The following is a 23,696-nucleotide window of genomic DNA, read 5'->3' on the forward strand; positions in this document are numbered from 1 at the left end:
TATATACACACACATACAGACATATTACATATGTTATTTTATATATTATTTTATATAATATGTAGTTATTTTAATGCACATTAATATTAAATATATATAACATATATTTATACAATTTGTATATATATAAAATAACATACATAAACATAATAGAAAAGATATCGTCTCTCTTCTAATTAATTATAGGCCTTAAATATATATTGTATATATATATATTATATTATGTAAAGGCACATACATAAGGTACATTAATCAATTTTCCAGAATATTAATTTGCCTATCCGGACGAACGAATCAAAGAGAGAACAAGTTATTCAACCATTAACAAACTTTTACAAAATTTTCTTCTAAAAGAGACATTAAACTTAACTATCCTTTAATAGCAAAAACTTTTAAATTATACTAATCGTCAATAATTTCATATCTTCTTCTAAACCCTTACTCCCTACAACTTTTTCCATCTCAAAAAATTATATTTTCACAAATATATTATTCGAATTCTTCTTATTATATTTTTCATCTGATTACTTTTTTTTCTTTTCTATTGTTTTTCTTTTCTTGATAAAATTAATGAGATTTCGAATGAAACAAAATTGAAAATTCTTCCTTGCTTCTATTCTTCAGTGTATACCTTGTATTCGAAAAGTGTTGAAAGAAAATTAAAAGATAAATTAAAAGAAGAATAATAGAAAAAGTAGAAGAAGAAGACATTAACTTAAACGAACGAATAGAAAGAGCATAATTATTGGAATCTTTTGTTTTACACGTGTCATTCATACACAATCATAAATATTCTAATCGTCTATCCCATTAGATAAGGCATGTTTGTTTCAAAAATATTCAATTAAATCTAAAAAAAGAAAATACTTATAAAATCCACAACCCATACATTGAAAATAAAATTTTGAAAATATCGACTTTCGATATTTTACTATCGATATGTCGATCTATCGATCTATCAATGAAACAAAATCGAAATTTAAAAGCCCAAAGGAGAAAAATAATAGAAGAAAAATGATTATCAAACCTGCTAACAATCGTCAACAAAAATTCAATGCATTCTCATGTATGTAACATTTAAAAAAACGGAATCGAATTCCTTTAAAATAATTAAACAGGCAGCTGTCTCAAACAACGACGTAATATCGCCATCACCGACTACGACGCACATGAATACAGAGACAGCAGGCTAACTAACACGATACACTAACACACGTTAGTAAAATACTAATATATATACGAAAGTAACACACGAATATAAACGAATGAAAACACAACGACGCCAAAACGCTTCTCTCCACGCGACGAAGTTATCGTTATCTTCCTCTCTCCCTCTCTCACTCTCTCTCTCTTTTTCTCTCACTGTAACCCTAGCAAAGTGAACCAGCCAAGAAGATGAAGAAGAAGAGGAGACATAAACCCCTTCCCATCTCCTCCCAACGAAGAAAATAAAAAAGAAAAACAAATATACATACACGGTCTCTTATTTCACGTTTCGTATCTTGTAACGCAAGGATATCATCATTTTAACAGAAAAAGAGAGAATAAAAAAAAAAAAAACGGTAAAACATTTTTTAAACACACGCTAAATCAAATGATACATCAAATATAACATTATATTTTCATTTTTATTACATACTTAAATATTATTTTCATCATTCCTAACGAGAGAAAACTTTAAATTTTAATTTTAATATATATTAATCAAATAGTAAAAATAACTAAAATAAATAAAAATGCACATACACACATACACACGCGTAATACATATATGTGTATGTATGCATGTATTTATAAACAAGAGTGAAGTGATGTTGCACATTATATGCGCATAAACGTACTACTCAGTAAATGCAAAAGAAAGAAAAAAAGGAAAGAAAAGGAAAGAAAAGAAAGAGAAAGAAAAAATAAAAAGAGAGAGAAAGAACGTAAACAAGAAGCTTCTCTCTCCCTCTCTCTCTCTTTTTCAATCTCTTCCCCTCTCTCTTACTCTGCTCACTCTCTCACTCGCCCTATCTACCCCTCTCTCTCGCAAAAGACTTTTTAATAAGTTAAACAGAGAGAATAACATATAAATGGGGGGTATGGGGGAAGGGGGAAGGGCGAGAAAAATATTGAAGTAAAAAAGAAATAAATACAAATGGAAATAGAAATGGAATAAGAAAGAAAGAGAGAGAGAGATAGATAGATATGCAGTTGATAGAGATAGATGAGAGAGAGAGAATGAGAGAGATTGTCCCTTAAGATAAGGACCTACTGTGATTTCCTTACTCTGCTCGTAACGTCCGATACTTCTCGCATGATCGCTTCAAAAGCTGCCGTCTCCTGCGCCTCCTTCTGGTTGAGCAAGGCAATCTTTTCACTGAATTTCCGTGGATTCGCCATGATGGCTCCTCTCTCTCTCTTTGTGGCCGCCACTGGACTTTTCCAATTCAACTACACATACACTTAAAAACTTCCTAATAGACGACCAACGCACACTACCGAATAGAGAGAGAGAAAGAGAAAGAGAAAGAAATAGACACACATACACATACACAAGCACTTATTCAACTCTTACAATCCAAAGTAGTGTAGTAGTAGTAAACGTGAGAGCGACGTGCGCGTTTCCCCTGCGCGTTTTTTCCCTTTTTATCCCTAACTCCTACCCCTCGCTATTTACCCTAACCCCCAATTTCCCTCCCAACCGTTACTCCCTGCCCCTTTTTTTATTTATTTATTTATTTATTTATCTCTTTCTCCCTCTCTTCCACTCTATCACTCACTTTTCATCGGACACACGATTAGAAACACTAACTTTGTTTGTTTTTTATATATATATATGTGCATTTACTTATTACATGCATACACATGCAAAACATGCAGACACACATTCACTCACTCACTCACTCACTCATTTATTTGTTCTATAACTTGCTCACTTACTCTCACGCGGGTAATTCACGCGAATTCATGCACGCACACACGTTATCGTCGTGGGATAATATGCGGTACATTAAATACACTGAACGAGTTCGTTCGCTCTTTTTCTTTCTCTTTCTTTTTCTCTCGTAATCGTTCGTTTATTCGCTTGCTCACTTGCTTGTATTTTTGCTTGCTTGCTTGCTTGCTTGCTTGCTTGCTAGGTTGTTCGGTTAGGTTCGACTAGACTCGGTTACATTCGACTCGACTCGACACTCCGATTATTTAGATACTATTACTACTATTCGTTTGTTAGTTCGTTTCTCGTTCGTTCACTTTTCTAATACTCTCAACGATTCTGTCTGACTGACTTAAATTGATTCACTAACTGATCACTGACCACTGACCACTGACTACTGTCTGTCTATTTGTCGGTCTGTTTGTCTGTCGAAAAAACTGACTGACTGACTTACTAACCGTCTGACTTGTCGACACCACTGACGACGGACTACTACTAGATTATGCGGCACTGCGCGCCGCACGTTACGCGCAGCAACAACCTTTTTCGCGGGCTCATTGGTCGAATATCTTTTTATCGATAGCGCCCTCTTCATTTTTTCACCTTCTTATTATTGAGTTTTAATATTTACTTACTTATTTCTATACACGTTCTTTTGATTATTACCAATTAGTCCTGTTGGTAAAAATAGATATCTATTTTTTTTTTATGTACAAATACACGAGAAATATTTTATTGATTTATTTGAAAATGATTATTTATTTTTATTACGATGTTTCTTTTCTTTCTTGCCCAACTAATTTTAATATATATAATGCGTAGATTTTGGAAAATTCGTTTCTCGCTTTTTGATTGGTTGAAATGTAATTTCTAGATTACTTCGTCTAGATTTTTTACGAATACAGGAGAATATTTTCTAATTTATTTCTTGATATAGAAAACAAATTATATTTTAATGCTTTATTTTCCCATATTTTAATGCTTTATTCTCCTATATGATTAATGCACAAGTATGTATTTAAATGTTTTTTTAACTACGCAAGTTGTTCCTGTTTCTCGACTCTGATTGGTCGATATGTTTCATTCCTTCTATTAGATGACACAAAATACGCTATTTATTTTTAAAATACATATCAATACAAAATATTATACAAGACCGATTAAAAAGTTGAAACAGGATTTACATTTTTTGTGATTCGGGTAATTTTTTAAAGAATATTATTTAATAATTTCTATATATATAATATTTTATTTCTTTCAAAATTTGAGCTATCTCAATTGAATATTATTTTATAAAATAAATATTATAGTATAAAGTAAATAGAATACAAAGAAAATGGGGCCTTACTTTACATATTTTCATTTTATAATTTGTTAACAATAATATCTTTCTATGTTCTTTATTATTTTTTGTAATATTTTTTGTCTTTTTTTATTTTTTTTATGTTTAAAATCATACATATTATTTTCTATTCCTTTTGTTTATAATTCTTAATAATAATCAAACAGCTATGAGATATTAAATTACAATTTCACTGTGATTAATGTGTTTAATTATCCAATCACTTTCTTGATTTACACAATAATCTCTTGAAAATACGTAATTGCAAACAAACGATTTCTTCTGTTTTAAAATTGTATATTTTTGGATTTTATCCTGTACCTGCGCATCGAAAAATTCATTCATATTGAAGCCCGGTATGTAATGCCCTATCAATATAAATTCTACCCTTTGCTTTTCTATAAGAAAATTGATAAACATCATAATAAAAAAGATCTTTAGAGAAATTTAAAAATTCAATTAATTTCCATATAATGTCAATAAAATTACCTTCAGTGTTAGATATTTGTTTTATGTTAAGATCATATGCCATGAAAGCCGTAAAATTTTCTTCTTTTATAGCAATAAGCTTTCTTTGTTCTTCGGTTAACGTATCTATTCTTGTTTTTAATACATTTAATAAATTACTATCTACTAGGTTGTATAATGAATCGTAATCTTTATTCGACAGAGCTATGGATACTATAGATGCTGCCTAAAATGAATTTCATTCATTAATTCATCAATTATATTACACATGCCATATACTTCAATTTTAAACAACTACTATTATAATAAAAATTATTTCTCATCGCATTAATATTTAGATTAATAGCATAGACGAGTTTAACGATGAGATGTAATATTTAACTTACACTTCTAGTGCTCTGAAGAAGATCTCTCAACTTAAATTCAGGATCTTTAGTCACTATGCGTATAAATAATTCCATAAATGGTATTTTGAATAACTTAAAAATATTGAATGTAATGTTTATCGGGCCAGGTATTAGTTGTGGTAACTTTACTTGACTATCATTATTTTCGTCATCATTGCTTTTACTGTAATGATTTCTATATATTGTTAAATTTTCTTTTGAGGTTAGAGGCTGTAATATTAATTCTTTTGATTGATATAAAATCCTTCCTGATATAAAATTATTGTATGTTACGGATGCAGACAAATTTCTTAAATCTAATCGCTTAACTGCATTTCTTATTATCACTGATAACATTTTTCTATTTATTTTTAATTAGTTCATATACGCACACGTATACAACAACGTGTGCACAATGTATACAGCACATTTGTATGCGCACACGTTAAAGTTTTTAATTATTTTTTTCGTATTTTTTATTACTTTTATTGTGTGTTATATATGTTTTATATATAGTTTAATAATTCATACATTATAACAATATATATTCTTTTATTTTTGTCAACTAAATATTAATTCTAAAGCCGAATATTTTTGTTATAAAATATTCTTAATTCATACAAAACATTTGTAATTTTGTTAACATAATGATTAATTATATAATTGAATATTCATTTATTTTAACAATATTTATATCGAAGTTAACAACAATGACTTGTCGAAATATTTACAATTTATTTTGTAAGATTATAATATATCTTTAAAATTAGCGCTCTGTTTCCTCTACTATATTGTGTGGCGATTGGTATTATCTATGAAGTTGCGCCCACATGAGAGGAGGTAGTGTATTTTTCGTCCCAATATAATACGCCTGAAGTTATCAGTAAGGCCAGGTCACGGAGGAGACTAAACAAGGAGTACGGAGCTCGAACATTAATGATGGCCGAAATTTGTCCACGCACATCGTATATTTAAGTTTTCTTTTTTCACCACTAGTGTCGCTATGTACTTTTGTACTGCTCTGAATATAGTAACATATTGACTACTATTACTATTATACTATTTTACTCATTTGTTTTAATGATTATTAGATAATTTTATTTATTTAATTCAATTATTTATACCATAAGCAACCTAATTTTGATGACTGTTATAAGGTTCCCGTACTATACTATTATTTTTCTATTTCAAACTGCTCTTTAAATTTCCCCTTTTTCTATTTTTGTCCAAATAGAACATGGATAAGGGGTGGGGACGGCGCCCTTTTATTTTTATATTCCCCTAACATTGTATACACGGAGGAGCTCGTACCCCTTGCGTAGTCTCCCCATAAGTAAGGGCGCTGATGACGTGCTCTCTGTCTTAGATATTCGTGAGAGCCGTACAATTAATTTAAAATCCGTGCCGTTTTATATACTAACCGTGCTAATTTCCTCCGCTTGCGAGAAACGATGGTTGCAGCGTGTCACCTAGCGTTTGATGTCAGAACTAGTGTGATCGGCGCGCCGCGGTTGTGGCGATGCAACTGCAAGTCACCACAAATATAAAAACTTCATTTTAATTACTTGATTGATTTAATTATCTGTGATGTCATATATATTTAATATCAAACAAATTATTATTGTTTAATTGTCCAATTCTAAATTACTTAGTCTAAAATTAATAGAAACATTAGTTTGGTAATGTTGGTAAGACTGTTACGTAAAATAATCTCGCGTGTGGTTAAAGTGTGGTTAGAAGAGTTTATTATTATCGTTTAATAATAGAAAGATTTAAAGTAAAAAACAATCATGAGATTAACTAATTATTTATTTAAAAGAGTTGCAGAATGGACGAAGAAATATTCAAATTTACCTGACTCCTACATAGACCGTACCATGCGACAAGTACGTAGAGTTTATTTATTTATAATTTTTATTAAACTTATTCTAACATTTATAATCATATAGCAATTATAAAAACAATTGTATCATCGTATTATGTTTATTATCGTAATTTGTAAAAATAGGTTTATTGGAAAACTCCTAGAAAAGTTCAATATCTTAATCGTACTCACGAACGTAAACGTTATTGGTTTTCAATTCATAAACCTTGGACGAATCTTTTTAAGATAGAAAATGCTAAAATAGAGTTGCCCCCAGCTATTCCTGTTGAGCCTATCAAAGATTGGAGTTTTTTCCGTGGCGACAGAGTAATCGAATATTTGATTTTATATTAGTTCTTAAATTTAGTATACATTTAGAATAGAATTAGATCGTTCTTCGTTGTAGGTTGAAATATTAGTAGGAAGAGATAAAGGTAAACAAGGTATAGTCAAAGAAATAATACAGGAAAGAAATTGGGTCATTGTTGAGGGTCTTAATACTAAATTGGAGTGTATAGGAAAATCTAAAACGTTTCCTGGAATATTCATGGCAACTGAACAACCGTTATTAGTTACTACTGATATCGTTTTGGTCGATCCTCATGATTTGTATGTATATTACAAAATTAACATGTTACGAGTTTATATTTTATTATATTATTACTCATTCGATATATCGTTTAGAAATGGAACGAAGATAGAATGGAGATATACAGAAATGGGTGAGAAAGTACGCGTATCCGTTAGAACCGGTAGAATTATTCCGATTCCGGAATCTGCACTAGAAACTATAGATTATAAGTCTCCTCAGCTTTACAAAGATCAAAGTAAAGATACGTCTAAGGATGATGCAGAAACAGTAACATTTCAAGTAAGCATTATTATATACCATCATTCGAGTAGTACAAGAAAATGTAATAGAATGTTATTATTTAATATATTTTTCTTACATATACTTTTAGCCAGCATTAAAAACTTTCGAAATGGATATTATGGAAAAAATGGGTATTCAGGAAGATCGTGTACCTAAGAAAGTGTATTGGTATTAGAGTATATTGTAAGTAGATATATGTATTAATACATTTATTAAATAAACAAAAAAATTATCTATTTATCTATATATTAACTGGGATAATTTTTACCAAAATATTTTGATCTATTTATTTATGACACGCTATGTATTTCTTTTTATTTTTTATTACTTTTCTCCATTTATATTAAAAAATACACCGAGCGATGGCTTTTGTTTATAAACTCCTGTATTTAGATATGTATGTAGAAATATTATTTAACAAAAAAATTAATATTATTAGAGTTAGATAATAACCAACTTCATATGTAACGTTGACTGTAAATTGTAGATTATACTATATTCGATATCTCATTGATGCAGAAAGATTTTCTTTTTTTTCTTTTTTTTTTTTTCATATTTTTTGTTTGTTTGTTAATTTATCTTATTTAAACAACGTCATGCATACATATCACAGAACAATTTTTTACAAACGCACACAGAATACCAAAAAAAAAACACTAATTGCAAATTTAATTAAAAATAATATAAATCCAATATTAATAATATATTTTGCCTTATATTAATATAATAGTTTTTTATATATATTTAAACAAAGAAACATAAATTTTTTTTGTATTCGTAAGAAGCAACGTAACGACGAATCATAATAATAATTTTAGATTAACAAAAATCTTATAACATATTTTATTATTAATAATAATAATAATAATGCAAATTCGTGATGCATTGCGTTTATATTTATATATACTCATTGGAAACTATTAAGCTGTTTTTTAATTTCTTGTAAATTGTATGTTTGTATACAGTGATTGTCACTTAAAATCATGCATTGCTACGATTACTAGATTTTTTCTTATAAATTATTTATAAATGTTCATACATGTACAAGTGTACATAGGTATGTAATGTTTAAACAATTAAAAAATAATTATTAAATTGATTTTATTACTAGAAACCATTTGAACAGTGAAAACAAAGGTGGCTAACTGTTTAAAGTGAACAAATCAAGTATCCCTCCTGTTTTTACAGTTATTCCAACACATACGATTTTTAGTGACGGGTGTTTTTTGTAAATTATTTTCGTATTTGCATAGTTCATTTGTTATTAATAATATTTTCAAGTTAAATTCATTTAATATATAATAAAGATATACTAGTGTATTGATATATATTGTAATAGTTTTCAAAAAAAAAATCTAATAAGCGTAATAGTATACGATTTTAAATTACGACCCCACTGTATATTCTGGTAAGCCTCTAAGGAGAGTGAAAGGGTTAGGACATAAAAATTGAGAAGGAAAAACGAAGAAACTATTACGAAATTATGCAGTATTATTAAGGTAAATATGACTTAATTAGCGAGGATTTTAGGATTTCAACTATACGAACTATTTAACGTCGATAGTATTATTGCACTTTTTCAGCACTATATATTTTAAGGTTATGCTTCAAAAGGTTGATGTAATAAATGCATTCAATTTGTCTCTTTCTAAGGCACTATTTCTATTTTTCTCATTCTTTTTTTTTTTTCTTGATTATTATTTTAGCGAATATTATACTTTGACGTACATGGCATAACCTTAAAAATGAAAACAATAGATAATAAATATATATATGTATATAGAAATTTTTTCTTTTCTTTTTCTTTTCATTTTCTTTTCATTTTCATTTTCATTTTCATCTCCATTATGTCTATCAATTCTCTGATCTGAACAATTGATAATCCCTTGATAATTGAATCGAACAATACAAAAACAAGAGAAGTCCATTTATAATTTACTATAATTCACGAGGACTTGGTGGCAGGGTGCCTGACTAGGAGGTTCACTTCACCGTCATGTAATTTTTTCATCAGAGACCAAGCCTCTATCCTCGACATTCTTGTAACATCACTACCATTTACTTCCAGTAATTGGTCCCCTGCCTTTAATGCACCTGTCTTTTCAGCAGCACCTCCTAATATTTCAAGAAATAGTTTGATTAAGATTATTTTAATTAGAATAAGTTTAGAATATATATCAAAGTTTACTTACCAGTAAATATTTTCTTTATTACCAACGGTTTGTCTCCAAGTGGACTATCTCGTCCTCCTTCTAAACTGAATCCAAGACCAGCTCCATCTTTGTAAACTGCGACCATTGATGGTGGACCCCAAGCAGTATCTTCCACAGCATTCATTTCGAATCCTAAGTGAAGAGGATTAATATTTTATTTTAATTAGAATTAAAAATAATTGTAAAGTACATTTTTTATTGTATTAATGTTTTAAATGAATTAAATGTAACACGATTGATTACCTTCAACAATGGTTTCGACACTAGCAGTCCTTGATTTTAATTTACATCCTTCTTCAATTCTTGCTCTGGATACAACCAGTACAACTTCTGATCTTGGTTGTTTTAATACAGTTAAGCTTTCTCTATGCGTAAGACCACGTGCACTTCTACCATTAATACTAAGTATTCTATCTCCTCTTTGAACACGACCATCCTTGTCAGCAATAGAATGAGCTAATACACGATGAACAGTTATTTCTTTAACTTCGCAATCGGCTCCACCTGCCAATGTTATTCCTACGCTTCCTGTAGGATTTTCTTTGTGTAGTAAGACTACTATGACCTCGTGAGCGCAACGAGCTTCTTCCAAGCTAGCTTCTTCTACAAGCTGAGCTAATTCTTGTTGCGAAATCAGGCTGGTACTGCTGGCCAATGAACTTATACTACCAAATTGTTCGCTATAAAATCTTTCGTTATCTGTTTCATTTCCAATCGATGATACATTCTCATCGACGCTACTGTCCAAACTTGGGAATCGATTGTGAGACGAAGTTTGCATTACTTGTTGATTCTGACCATTATTAGTTGTAGCATCGATTTTATCTAAAGCTTTTTTCATGTCAGTTACACTGACGCTACGTCTACCTAAATTCCTAGCTGTTGGAATCTTGGACGTATTGTTTTTTGATTTTTCTATTAATTCTGTTTCATCATTGTTATCTAAGATTCTCGATCTATCTAACGTCGGTATTTTTGAGACAAATAGTTTATCCTCTCGCCAAGAATCGTTAGAATTCGTTGGCGTCTTTTTGATAAAACGATTATTGTCTCTGGATTCTGTACTAGGTCTATACGAAGACAAACCACTTCCATTTTCCGTTCTACCTTCGATACTTTGTGTTCGTAATAATTTAGGATTCGGAGTTTCTACCTTGGCACTTAGTATGTCTTCTAAACTCATTTGACTCTTGGATCTACCAAAACTACCATCATCAACGTGTATCGCAGATCTCGATCTACTTCTCGTCGTTAGGATAGTCAAAAGATCGTTTTGATCTTCTTGTGTATTTTTTATTGGAGTACTGACTTTGCATCTTTGTTTCATAGTTTCTTGCGAAATCTGTTCAGTTTCCTTTTGAACAGATCTTTTCTTCAAGCCTAAATCATTGGAATTGTATTGTTCGTTAGTATTACGTGACGTAGTTTGATTTTTCAATACCACCGAACTTTCTTTTTCTATCGTATTAACTAACTTTTCTTCTGCAGATCTAGCCATAGCTTTTGCTTCGGCTCTAACCCACATCTTCAAGTCGTTCGAAGGTTCCAACATTTCCGATTTGGGTGGTCTCACAGCTGGTGTGATGATAGTTCTTTTTGGAGGTAATTTAGGCTCTTCAATTTTCATTTGCAACTGATCATCTTCTTCTAAGAAGGAATCAGTAACTTCTATGTAAGCTATTTTGATATCCTGTTTAGGAACGCCATTATTAACGTTATTTTTTCTTCTTGTTGTTCCTCCATTTTCAGCATGAGTCTCCTCTTCGTCCGAGAATTTTCTTTGGATTAATGGAGAACCGTTTAAATCTCTACCACTTCTACATCTTGCGCTAGCCAATATATTCTTTCTGTTGATGGCTTCTACGCTCTGAGGCTTCAATACTCGTCTCGATAATGACTCTGCACTAGCCTGGGAACCCGATGTTAAGGTCGATGATGTACTACAATTCGTTTCAGTACTGTTAGATCTTCTCAATGTTTGCCTTTGAGGAATTTGTGAACTCCTTGTTGCATCTACTGGCTGAGGTGAATGTGGATTAGAACTGCTAGTACTACTGCTCGACGAAGATGATCTTTCTGATGAAACGTATGTTCTTTCGTTATTAAGAATATTAGGTCTGGCATGAAATTGTTCTGTATTAATTATTGATTCATTGTCAGACTTAACAAACGTTTTATTCGAGGTGTCTATGATATAAGATCGACGTTGATAGTTTAATTCATTCGAAACGTAAGATCTTTCAGAAGAAACGGTTGATCTTTCTGATGGTACAGGTGACATAGGTGGACTGAAACCACGTGATATGCTACTCTGGGAACTACTTACTGCAGAGTCATTGTCAGAGTCATCGTAATCGTTACGTGTTTTTCTCTGTGTATTAGTTCTTGGTCTACCGCGTAAAACATCTGGTGAATTACTCGTAGAAACAAATTCAAAACTGTAATCGCTTCTCGTCGGACTGCATATACTTTCTAAACTTTTAGGTGGTTCGGACAAGGTGTTACTTGTATTGCTATTCGTGTTACTACCTTGAGTATTTTTTGTCATATATGTTGAAGAATTTATTGTATTACTGGAAGAACCGTAAACAGTCAGACTCTTCCTTTTGAAAGCTGGTGAATATTTTGAGTTTATCTGAGGAGCTGGCATCTTGAAAGATGTAGCTTTCAAAGGAACACTAGCTGAACTTGTATTACTTGCTATTGAACTTTGCGATCCCCATTTGTCGTGAATGTTAGCCTTGGGTAACTGTAAAATAAATATGTGGATATTAAAATATGAAATTAAATGATTAATATTAATTATTTTTTTTATATTATCAGACTAACCTGACTCAGTAATATGGAATTACGCGATTTAATTTCCGGTAGATCAACGATAGGTTGTTCGATAGGTACAGTTTCCTTTTCAGGTATTACCAAACCACGTAACTTCGAGATCGATCGTCTCCTCTGTTCGATCAGTTGATTCAAGCTAGTTCTTCTCATATCCTCGCTGTTTCTTCTAAAAGTAGAAGCCAAGGAATTTGTTCTGGATACTTGATTGTTACCATTAGATACATCATTGTTTCCCGACGATCGTTCTTGAGTAAACGAGCTTGATCCTGAGAAACTTGTAGCTCTTGTTAAAATCGGTGTCGATGTCGTTTTAGTTGGGCTGCTTATTGGGCTGATTATTGGGCTGTTCAACATCGAGGAATACAATTTCGTTGAACTTTGCATATTATCCGGGGAAGAAATTGTACTCGATGGAGAATAAGATTTCGTTGGGAAAGATGTAATGTAATTTTTGGTGTCCATAGAAGTCGTTGCTATTGTTGGTTTATGTGGTACTGGCGGTGGTGGTGGCATTTTCGAACTGTTAGGATATCTTTTGCAAGGTGAACCTTCCGGAGAATAACTCTTAGCAGAATCGGTCAAATCGAATGAACTTTGTGTTCTGTCTGAGAAAAATGAACATCTTTCCTTATGATTAGGACTTTTCTCATCCGAACAAACGTCTTCGCTCGATTTGTATTTGGATAATTTTCTAACGTTAGTTACGTTAGCAACGTTTACTGTATTTGGGAACAGAGGTGCATCCAAACTACTTTGCGAGGAAAACATTGCGATCTTGTCTCTGACCGATCTTTCAGATTTGTCGTCTTGTCTCCATGGGTCTACGTTTATAGAAAATTTCGTAGGAGATTGATCGATGTTTTTCGAATGTAAATTCAATTGTTCCAGTTTCGGTGGGCCTGTAATTCAAAAACGAATAAATCGATACAATATCATAAAAGTAAACCGAATCGAGAAGATCATTTTTTACATAATGCATATAATTGAAAAGATTTGAATGAATCAAAATTTACCAGTCAAAGGTAATGGTGGTGGAATCTCGGGGCATATTTCTTCGGATCGAATTTGAATTTCCGTCTCGATACTCGGAATTTCTTTATGATAATAAGCAGCTATTTCAATTTTCTTTTCAGATATTAATATGGCCTCTCCATTAGCAATCGGCGAATTATCGGATTGGCTATTGTGACCGATCGAGTTTGAGAAATTTCTGTTTGCAGATTTGTCGTCTAAATTCGTTTCGAAATAATTCTTTTCGGTTCTCGAACCGAGAACGTTGTTGCTTTCGTTGGTTAATACTTTGAAGTTATCCTTAACGTTGAAAGATTTTTTATTATCGTTTTCGTACAAACGAAAACTATTATTTTCGGTAATATTATTATTATTATTATTATTATTAATTGTCGTAGTAGTCGCCATAGTGGACGTTGTTGTAGCGGTTATAGCAGTCGTCGAGTTAGTTGGAAATCTGTATTCGTGTTGAGTAGCGTTATCGTTAGCAAATTCTTGATATGCTGCTGGAAACTCGTCCCCATCTGGGGGCAGCCGTTGACCGCCTCCACAATTGTCCATTCTATCATTTACCGAATCTGAAAAAGAGAGACTAAATTCAAATATATGCGTGCATATATTGTATCATACGCGTGTTAGCAGCGTAGGATGTTATTTATATACACGTATTCCCAGATATGGGAATTGTATCCTGTTCAAATTTATAGATCGTTCAAGTCGTATATTTGGTGGGCTACAAGATTTTAAGCCATCTTAAAAAAAAAAAGAAGAAAAAAGAGAAAAATAATCTTTTTATAATTAATTTAAAGTTGCGGTTTGTGAAAAACGATCGAATGGTTTTGGATATTATTTATACGGTTTGTATTTTTAATTAGAATTAAATATACGATTTTATTTGTTTCAAAAATGTTTCATATTATATTTGAGTTATTTTATTTTTCAAACAAATCATATTCCGATCATTCGATTCGTTCGGTTAGGATAGAATTTTTAGGGTTGAACTCGTGTGATTTATATTCTCGATAAATCAAATGACGGAAGAAAAGAAGCAGAGGCAGAAGAAGAATAAGAAGAAGAAAAAAAGTAATCGGTTAGGATGTGGAATAAAGTTAGTTCGAATTCCGTTATGAAAGGATCATTCGATTCGATCGAACGATTTTAAGGGGAACATTCAGGACTCCTCTGATGTTCATGAATTTCCTGGTTCTCGGACCTTCCAAAGGATAAGCATTTTATGTCGTCTTTTTTTTGTCCTCTCCTTGTTGCATATATGTTTATGTGTGCATGTGTGTGTGCGTGCATGAGAGAAGAGAGAAGTGTGACAAAGAGAACCCCATGGTGCACAGGGGCTATTAGCAACTAACGGTGCATTATCATCTTCGCATTCCTGGGAATCCTTCCTACGATTCGCTTTTAACTGCGAATCGGGTTCTTCGTGAGCAAGCAAGTATATAAGCAAGCAAACAAGTAAGTAAAGGAAGGAAGGAAGGAAGGAAGGAAGGAAGGAAGGAAGGAGTAAAACGCCCTTCTCCTTTAACCAAAGATGGCTGCAAACTCGAAGGACACGCTTGGAGACGTAGCGTAATCGCGAATGGGAGAGATGTCCGATTCTCCAAAAAGAAAAGAAAATAAAAGAAAAGAAAAGAAACACTTTTAAAAAGAATATAAATGAGATATATAAAGAGGTAGATGAGAAAAAGTAATTTTTCGCCATTTTGGGATCCCTTAAGAAATAAATTAAACGTAGAGATTATTTCAAATTGGTTACACAGTTAATGGTCTAATTAATATTCTCTCGTTATTTATTTATTTATTCATTTATTTTTAAAGCCATAAAGAAAATTGGAACATTTCAAGGCTCGTGTAGAAATAAGAATGCTATGAACGACCCGTTAACTTCGTAAAAATAAATGTCAAGTTGAAACTTGACAAAGTGCATACCCAACTAAACGTTTCTTATGGGATTCCTATCAACTAAAATCGCGAACCAGTTAATCTCCGCATTCCCATACGTCGGGATAAATGTTTAACTTCGCGGACTTATGGCTTTTTCTTATCGCCGTTCGGTTCCTTGGAAAAGCAATGCTCGATCCGAATGAACAGCTTCTTGGTTAATGATCAATATGTATGCGTACTAGAGTGCAAGAAACGTATGTTAACACCAATAAGAAACTAACATATATATATATTTATACAAGGTGTTTCAAAATGAGCATATATTCAAGGGGTGATTTTAATAGGTTAAAAATAGAAAAAAGAATAAGAATCGTTCACATACAATCATATACCTTTGATATATGGCCCTGAATTACAGCTGTGTTTTGCCTTCCAATATAATTCATATTACTTTACCAACTGTTTCCTTTCAATTATTTACGATAATTATGCTTCTTATCTCACGTTCTCGACAAATTCAAACAACACCTGGTATTTTTGTACGAACGTGAAAATCTACGATAAGAAATTCTTGGCAAAGCTTAAATTAAAATCGAATGTGAACCAGTTGGAATAGTATCTATGAAAATAATGTTGCAACATGTGTAATATAAAAAATGAGTATAATTTGGGAACAAGGTTATATCGTGGGCCATGAATTTATTTTTTTCTTATTTTAGCGTGTACTGAAACTACCCCTGAATTTTTGTCTAGATATTTTGAAACACTCTGTATGTATATATATATGTATGTAATGTATGTGCATTCGTGTGCATTCGTGTTAACGGCCGATCGGACCATATTTGTACCGATATCAGGGACAACGTGCGTCACCATATGTACATATGTAAGTAAGTAAAGTACGCTCATTCCTATGCACTTCTTTACACATACAAGAACACGACACTAAATGTTTTTTTTTTGGTCGAGATACGTACGATCCTTAATTTTTCTTTTTAGTCCAATCCAGAATTTTTATCAATATATTATATTCATTTGAAATGTTACAATTTAAAAAGGAATACAATGTGTATAATCGTGTATATTATTTTGTTCATATATTAATAATGAAATATAAATTATTCTATCACGTGTTTCTGTTAAATTGCAATTTTCGTGTTTATCTCTATATATATCAATTTATTTTATTTCTTATAGAGCACAAATATTTGTCGAAGTTGTAAAGAAGAGTATCGAATAACAATTTTTCGTGCATTTCGTGCAGAAAAATACAGGTAAGTGTATATATTCGTATGTATGTACACATAGAAGAAAAAGAAGTGTTGTGAAGTTAGTTTGAAATAATAATTCGCGTCACGAATTCAATGCTTACAAAAGGAGGGATTCGTTGAATCGTAAAGTATTTGAGAGAATTCGATGTAGACACATTTATCATCCATCTATTCTATCCTTATCTCGTTCTATCTCTTTCTATCATTTTATTCCTCTCGCTATTTCATTAACGTACTTTATATTTATCTCGTTAAAAAGCATTCTAAGTTCTTAGAAAACCTCGTGCGACGTCTTTAAACGTTCTCTCTCTCTCTCTTTTTCTTTTTCTTTTTTCTATTACAAGATTGCGCAAAACTTAACACACATTTGTCGTATTTAAAACGATGCTTCATTTTTCATTTATTAACACTGTAATAAGACAAAGTAAAATTCTGCAATAATTTTTAACAAACACTTTCACACTTTGCCAACACTTTCAATAAATATTTTCACTGAAACAATTTCGTTATATTCTGTGTTTTGTTTTTTTTTAAATAAAAATAAAAATCCCTCCACTCCCACACAGTTCCTTTAAACGATCGATCATCTCGTAGTACTTTCACTGATAATTATCAATGATCGTTGTTACAATCTTAAAAAACATGCAATAAGATCTTGAGGGGGATGGGGGCGGGGAACAAAATTAAGACAGGAAGTTATAATCTGTTAACAATAAATCAATCCACTTATTAGATTATTCTTAATTGAACGAAACAACAATAACAACAACAAAATAATGTAACAACGTTTAACAAAAGTTTGTAGATAATTCTCGATCAAAATCGTGAGACAACAAAAAAATTCTAAAAGAACAAAATTTTACCTCGTGTCCCATGTTCTCGAAGCATGATCAAACGAGACGCGTCCTTTCGAAAACTGTCGATTCTTTATTTTTTTTGAAACGAACAAACATTAAAAAATAAAAAAAAGTATAGAATAATAATATGCAATATATATATAGAAAAAAAAAAAAATAAAATGATTAGATATGAGATTATAATAGGCGAGTAAGAATTTCTTTAAAATATTAGTAGAGGTGGCATCTCTGAAGTCGTTGAAGAAGACTGTTGCCGGTGTGTCCAAGTCGACTGTCGTTGTTAAGGATACCTCGCAGAGGGACCAAACAAGAACAAGAAGAATAAGAATAAGAAGAAGAAGGAATGAGTGAGAAGGGGAGAAGAAAAGGAAGAGGAGAGGACTTGTTCTTACCGGCAAGAAGGCTCTCGTAAGACTGGACGACATTGCTTCTCGAGGCCAGCTTCCGTGGTTAGCACAACACCATCGGGGCCCGTTCCTTTCCGTTCAAATCACAGTAAGAGAAAGACAGAAAAATATAAAGAGAAAGAGAGGGTAAATATCGAATACTTGGGTGGACAGACAGACCCCCGAGTCTAAAAAATATTTTATTATATTTTAGTTTTCTTTTATACACTTTTTTTACTTTCTCTCTCGAATTTTTGTTTTTTTCTCTCTCTTTTTTTTTCTGTTTTCATTAATTATTATTAATACGCGAAATTTGATTGATTTATTTCGTCGTTGTTATCGTTGATAATATAATAAATCTTTATGTAAATTTTTGCACACACAAACAAGTATACACATACACACCGTGTAAGTTTCGCATTGCAACTGACGATGATAAAAAGAAATAGCAAAAAAATAAAAGGATGAAAGATAGTTTAGCAGGATGAAATCATCAATGATAATACCATCGACTCATTTCCAGATACTTTAACAATTTTTTATTTTTTCTGTATGTTTCTTTTTTTCCTTCATTCTTTTCTGTTCTCTCTTATCGGAATATCATCACGCTTGATACGTTAGTAAGTAAGTGAGTAAGTAAGTAAGTAAGTAAATAATCCTATTGTTATAATCGTTGGAAGTAACGAGTTCGACTATGCAATTTAGTATTTTATGTGTATTTTTTCGTTTCAAGGTAGATCTATTAATCGTTGAATAACGTGTTAACAATGTGAATTGTATGACTCAATTCATTACTAATATATATATAGATATGTATTGGTAATTATATTAGTGATCTAATATAAGTTTTAAAAATTATACAAAATTTATTTTTAAATCATTGATCACTCATCGTCTATAAATTACGTCTCACAAAATTATTCTGTACTTTATATTTTTGTAATCTAATCGTATTTTCTTTTGTTACGAATTTGCAAAGTTAAAAGTCTTGTAGATCGATTAAATAATTGTTATTATTATTATTATTTTTATCATATTCAAGAATAATTCGATCTTATATGAATCATTCGATTAAATTTTGATGTAATTTTTGATATTTCTTTATCAATTGATTGATTAATTTTTTATATTTCTCTATCAATTTGAATTTTCTCTGGGAATGAAACAGTAATATGAAACGAATTTTAAAATGAACGTTTTAAAAATATTTATTATATATACGAGACGTTCGTAAGACTCCCGTCGAGTCTCGCAAACGTTTTGCATAGCAAACGTGATTTTGATGTCTCGCATTCCGAGCATTCGCGTTCTAGCAAGATAAGAAAGTATATAAATGTATGTGTATAACTGTAGATTAACGCGAATTTTTTTTTCCTATATATATATATATATATATATATATACAACTTTGTATTTGTATATTAATAAAATATACTTCTTATCTTCCCATAAACTATAAAGAAAATTAAACACATTATAAATTCAATTCATAATTTTTATATAATTTCTTTTTTTCTTCACGTATTTTTGTCAATTATTATTATTATTATCATCAATAGAATTAGATTATAGGCAATTAAATAATTGACCTAATCGAATGAATGTTCTCACTTAAAAGAATGTTAAAACGATTAGTAGTTACTTTCAAACGAGATTAGATCTTTGATTAGGATTTTTTTCTACGCGATTAGGAAACAAGTAAATCTATATATATCATTTTTTAAAAGGTTTTCCAAGTGTATACAAGAGGAAATACGAGTAAATATATTACGTCACAAGTATTATATTTATGATTAAAGTATATACGAGAGAAAGAAAGAGAGAGAAAAATGAAAAGATAAAAAGATAAAAAGGTAGAGTAATGTGTTGGCAAGGTCGTAGGAATACCTTGTAACCACAGTTATCAGATAATAAGTTTATCTAAATCTTTTTTGGCAAATGATATCACGATATTTACAAACACGAACAATGATCAAAGTTTAAACCTGCGAATTATTTTAACTTGGAACTTCCCCGTTAGTACTTGGAAAAGATAATTGCAACGTGCCAGTTGAACGTTTAACTTATCTCGAGATTTATATCGCGATAGATAATAAGCTTTTAATTGTATCAGAGTTTTGATTAGATATTACATCTGTGATATTATTGTCTCTACCATCTGTTCAATAATTTTCTTTTTCTTTTCATCATAACAATCGTGTTCAATAATTTTGTTATATTCAATTTTCAGCATATATAATCGGAAGAGAAATAATATTCTGTTCGGTCACACGAAGAAGAAAGAAAGAAAGAAAGAAATAAAGAAAGGAACGTCATCGATGCCTCGAGGCACGTAAAACAACGGAGTCGTTTTGTACTCCTTTCCAAATGTTTCCGCATTCTACTACGATCCTTATATTATACAATAAATATATCCCCTTACTTTTTTTTCACCTGGTATATATACATCGTTTCGATCATTTTGTTTTTGTTTTTTTTAATCAATATTTTTTTACTTTTCGTTAATATATCGTAAATCAAAAAGAAGAAACAAAACAAAAATGAACATTTAACAAAAATGCAATCCGAATTATGCAATTTCATCAGAATAAATGTAAAATTATTTGGTTCAAGTTAAATATATTGAATTTACGATAAGAGAATAATATTTGTGGGATCTAGATCTAAATGAAAATTAGGATTGAACAGGATCGTATCTTCGTCGTTTGGTAAAGCAAACCATAGTTGTGTTGTTTGAGCAAGTTCGTGACACGTCGTGAGAGGATCTCTCAATGTGAAGTTCGCAACACGATCGAGGGCGAATTCTTGGTTACTTTCACCAACGAGCGAACGCGCGAAGGCCGGCGAGGATCGTAAATCGGTAAACTATTTGTGGCTTGACGCCATTGTTATGGGGACCCCGATCCTTTTACCACCCAACCAACCAACCAACCAACGATCATCTGACATTTAAATTGACTGACTTTGACGTACGACTGTCGTCTAAATTTTATTTAGATTAACGATTATTATCATTTCATATTATTTTTACTTCTTTATATATTTCGCAATAAATCATAATTTATTTTTTAATAAAGTATATATGTGTGTGCAAATTGTTTTGTCTTTCTAGCAAAATTCGTGTTATTCTTCTTCTTCTTCTTTTTTAATTTAAAGTTTTCATGCGAAAGTGTTTATAAAAGAAATATATATATTTTATTTATTTAATTTCATTTAATATTCACTTTTCATTTTGATCGAACGAAATTTATCTTGGAAAGTCTTGTTTGCTCTGCGGTATCTCTCTTTATTTCTCTTCAATAATTTAATAATAACACGCTCGAGGTTCCGGTTATAAACGAGTAATCATATATACATGTAGAGATATACTTACAAATATATAGTATATATATATATACACATACTTATAAATGAAAAGGTATACTATTATATACATGTGGATACGTAAACGTATAAATGAGAAGGTGTAACATACAGGGTGTTTCGTAATATGTGGGATCCATTTTAGAAATGAACAAGCAATGGGGGGAACGTAAAAACGTTTAAATATCGTTCAAGCTCGTTTTCTTAAATTGTTTTTTCTTTTATGTTTCTCAATTACGAGCAATAATCATTTGACAAAGTAAAGAAAACTCACCTTTGTTCGTTTTAGTATTCTCCGACTCACGGAAGTCTTCGATTCGGTTCAGACGACTCGTTTCATCTCGTTCTATAATCATTATAATAACGTTCTTTTTAATATTAACAAAAATATTTAACATTCTCACATCAACATCAACTAATAACATTCTTTGATTATCGCGTTAATCATTTAATACGATTTACCTCAAATTTAATAGCAGCTTTTAACATTTATTCAAAAACAAATTTGTATTAATAAGTCAATTATAGAAAAAATTTAATAATACTGTGTTATTTGAATAAACATTTCAAGAACACGCAACTCTCGGTTGCGCGTTGAGTACTATTAATAAAAATGATCAATTAAAAAAAAAGAACAAATAGTTCTTCAAGTGTCCATCCTCGAAATTGATGTTTGACGTTTCAATGAAGAAAAATGAATCTATCAGGTTCTGTATGGTAAATTAGATTGTCGAAGAACAATGCAAAAGAAAAAAAAAGAAAAATAAGGAAGTAAAATATAGTAAATAGAAATAACGAGTTTTTAAAGTGAGCTATAACGAATCGAGGAAACCATTTTGATCTTATGTTAGTAGACACAGCTGCACTGTTGACTCCAGTTGACCTGTCTTTATTAAACATTCAATGTAACCATGCATATACTATACTTCTTCATTCCCTCTATCCTAACTTCCAATCTAATATTTCTAAGCATCTTTTCTATTACATTTTTCTTTCTTTCTCTTTTTCTTCAAAAAAAGATTCAAGTTTGATTTAAAGGAAATATTTAAAAGCAAGTAAACATCGTAGCAGACGTTGGTAAAGATTCAATATTATTCGAACCAATTTTAGAATGGATTATTATAACGATCAAAGGCATTAGGGAAACATTAGGGTGAATTCCTTTTCGAAATCTAAATATATCAGAATTCATTTGTTTTTACCGTAGGACTTGAAACCCCCTTAGAAGGATAAAAGAAAGCCGACGTTTGTAAGAGATGTTTGTAAGACTAAAAATACTTCAAACACATTTACGCATACATGCGTATACATCACAGACAACCCCCTGCATTTGGAGTCACATTTTTCTTTCCCCAATTTTTTGTTTGAATGTTGAAAGATTTCTATAGCATGGTAAAATAAAATAAAATAAAATAAAATAAAAAGAAGAAGGAAGAGGAAAGATACAAATATTTTATCTATTTTTACAATGATATTATTTTTAAAATGGTAGGTGAGTGAGGGAGGGAATTGTTGCATACTAATTCGATAAACACATTAAGAATTTTCGTTTGTTCTTGTTTGTTTCGAATAATAAATAATAAGTAATAGAAATGCAGTTGATATTTCGATGGATTAAAGGGTTAGTAGTGGTATGATAACTGTATTAGATTAATTTACAATGAGGTAGATGAATTTGAGCTAAGAGACATGGACAAGGTAATCGAGTTTTGTACTTGCAATGTAATCTTTACTTCTTGAAAGTCTACCTCTCTCTCTCTCTTTCATTTCTTCGCAATGGAATCAATCCGAAAGGGTTGCTGTTAACACGTGGATGGCCCTGTTCTCATTTTATCCTGACACGATTCAAATTGAAATATCAAGGATACATTATATTTCCTTTTTAATTATAAGTAAAGAAAAAAAAGAAGAAGAAAAAGAGACAGAAAGAGAGAGAGAGAAAAAAACATTCCATTACTTCCTCGTAATATTTTTTCTCTCGTTATACATTTAATTAGAGGAATAAAA

General features: G+C 31.0%; 4 protein-coding genes across 20 annotated transcripts in view; 1 reads left to right on the forward strand and 3 right to left on the reverse strand.

The window, feature by feature from the left end:
• LOC106787322 (CREB-regulated transcription coactivator 1-like) overlaps positions 1 to 3,437 on the reverse strand; it is a 29,230-nt gene extending 25,793 nt beyond the window's left edge. For 7 of the 12 annotated variants that reach the window (XM_014749591.1, XM_014749589.1, XM_014749588.1 and 4 more), the window contains exon 1: positions 2,272 to 3,437. In XM_014749591.1, the coding sequence (XP_014605077.1) occupies positions 2,272 to 2,385 (114 nt within the window). In that variant the 5' untranslated portion in view covers positions 2,386 to 3,437. The remainder of the gene's footprint in view (positions 1 to 2,271) is intronic. The other 5 variants (XM_014749584.1, XM_014749583.1, XM_014749582.1 and 2 more) reach the window with 5 other exon arrangements.
• Positions 3,438 to 4,303: 866 nt separating this feature from the next.
• Positions 4,304 to 5,574, reverse strand: LOC106787325. 2 transcript variants are annotated; one of them, XM_014749593.1, is made up of 3 exons: positions 5,117 to 5,574; positions 4,752 to 4,956; positions 4,304 to 4,660 (listed from the first exon to the last, which is right to left on the reverse strand). In XM_014749593.1, the coding sequence occupies exons 1-3, from the start codon at positions 5,471 to 5,473 to the stop codon at positions 4,440 to 4,442; spliced, it is 783 nt and encodes a 260-aa protein (XP_014605079.1). In that variant the 5' UTR covers positions 5,474 to 5,574; the 3' UTR covers positions 4,304 to 4,439. The 2 variants fall into 2 exon arrangements, with proteins under 2 accessions (XP_014605079.1, XP_014605080.1); XM_014749594.1 differs by having other exon boundaries at positions 4,309 to 4,583.
• A 1,009-nt stretch (positions 5,575 to 6,583) lies between these two features.
• LOC106787326 (probable 39S ribosomal protein L24, mitochondrial) lies at positions 6,584 to 8,127 on the forward strand. 3 transcript variants are annotated; one of them, XM_014749596.1, is made up of 6 exons: positions 6,587 to 6,848; positions 6,936 to 7,002; positions 7,125 to 7,307; positions 7,387 to 7,589; positions 7,665 to 7,851; positions 7,943 to 8,127. In XM_014749596.1, the coding sequence occupies exons 2-6, from the start codon at positions 6,994 to 6,996 to the stop codon at positions 8,027 to 8,029; spliced, it is 669 nt and encodes a 222-aa protein (XP_014605082.1). In that variant the 5' UTR covers positions 6,587 to 6,848; positions 6,936 to 6,993; the 3' UTR covers positions 8,030 to 8,127. The 3 variants fall into 3 exon arrangements, with proteins under 3 accessions (XP_014605081.1, XP_014605082.1, XP_014605083.1); XM_014749597.1 differs by having other exon boundaries at positions 6,587 to 6,804; XM_014749595.1 differs by having other exon boundaries at positions 6,584 to 7,002.
• Positions 8,128 to 8,941: 814 nt separating this feature from the next.
• LOC106787328 (probable serine/threonine-protein kinase DDB_G0282963) overlaps positions 8,942 to 23,696 on the reverse strand; it is a 40,916-nt gene continuing 26,161 nt past the window's right edge. For 2 of the 3 annotated variants that reach the window (XM_014749602.1, XM_014749603.1), the window contains exons 7-12: positions 21,964 to 22,035; positions 13,919 to 14,494; positions 12,897 to 13,804; positions 10,311 to 12,816; positions 10,047 to 10,199; positions 8,942 to 9,969 (exon numbers count right to left, since the gene is read on the reverse strand). In XM_014749602.1, the coding sequence (XP_014605088.1) occupies positions 9,800 to 9,969; positions 10,047 to 10,199; positions 10,311 to 12,816; positions 12,897 to 13,804; positions 13,919 to 14,494; positions 21,964 to 22,035 (4,385 nt within the window). In that variant the 3' untranslated portion in view covers positions 8,942 to 9,799. The remainder of the gene's footprint in view (positions 9,970 to 10,046; positions 10,200 to 10,310; positions 12,817 to 12,896; positions 13,805 to 13,918; positions 14,495 to 21,963; positions 22,036 to 23,696) is intronic. The other variant, XM_014749604.1, reaches the window with a different exon arrangement.

Source organism: Polistes canadensis, unplaced genomic scaffold, assembly GCF_001313835.1.
Source record: "Polistes canadensis isolate GaletaPanama2010 unplaced genomic scaffold, ASM131383v1 scaffold_98, whole genome shotgun sequence".
Lineage (NCBI taxonomy): Eukaryota > Metazoa > Arthropoda > Insecta > Hymenoptera > Vespidae > Polistes > Polistes canadensis.

Bases quoted from the DNA above. Each gene is read 5' to 3' on its own strand.
- LOC106787325 (XM_014749593.1), bottom strand. From the start codon at position 5,473: ATGTTATCAGTGATAATAAGAAATGCAGTTAAGCGATTAGATTTAAGA. The intron at 4,957-5,116 runs GTAAGTTAAATA...AATTCATTTTAG, and splicing joins TTCTTCAGAGCACTAGAAGT to GCAGCATCTATAGTATCCAT. The intron at 4,661-4,751 runs GTAATTTTATTG...ATTTTCTTATAG, and splicing joins ACAAATATCTAACACTGAAG to AAAAGCAAAGGGTAGAATTT.
- LOC106787326 (XM_014749595.1), top strand. From the start codon at position 6,907: ATGAGATTAACTAATTATTTATTTAAAAGAGTTGCAGAATGGACGAAG. The intron at 7,003-7,124 runs GTACGTAGAGTT...TTGTAAAAATAG, and splicing joins TAGACCGTACCATGCGACAA to GTTTATTGGAAAACTCCTAG. The intron at 7,590-7,664 runs GTATGTATATTA...TATATCGTTTAG, and splicing joins TTGGTCGATCCTCATGATTT to AAATGGAACGAAGATAGAAT.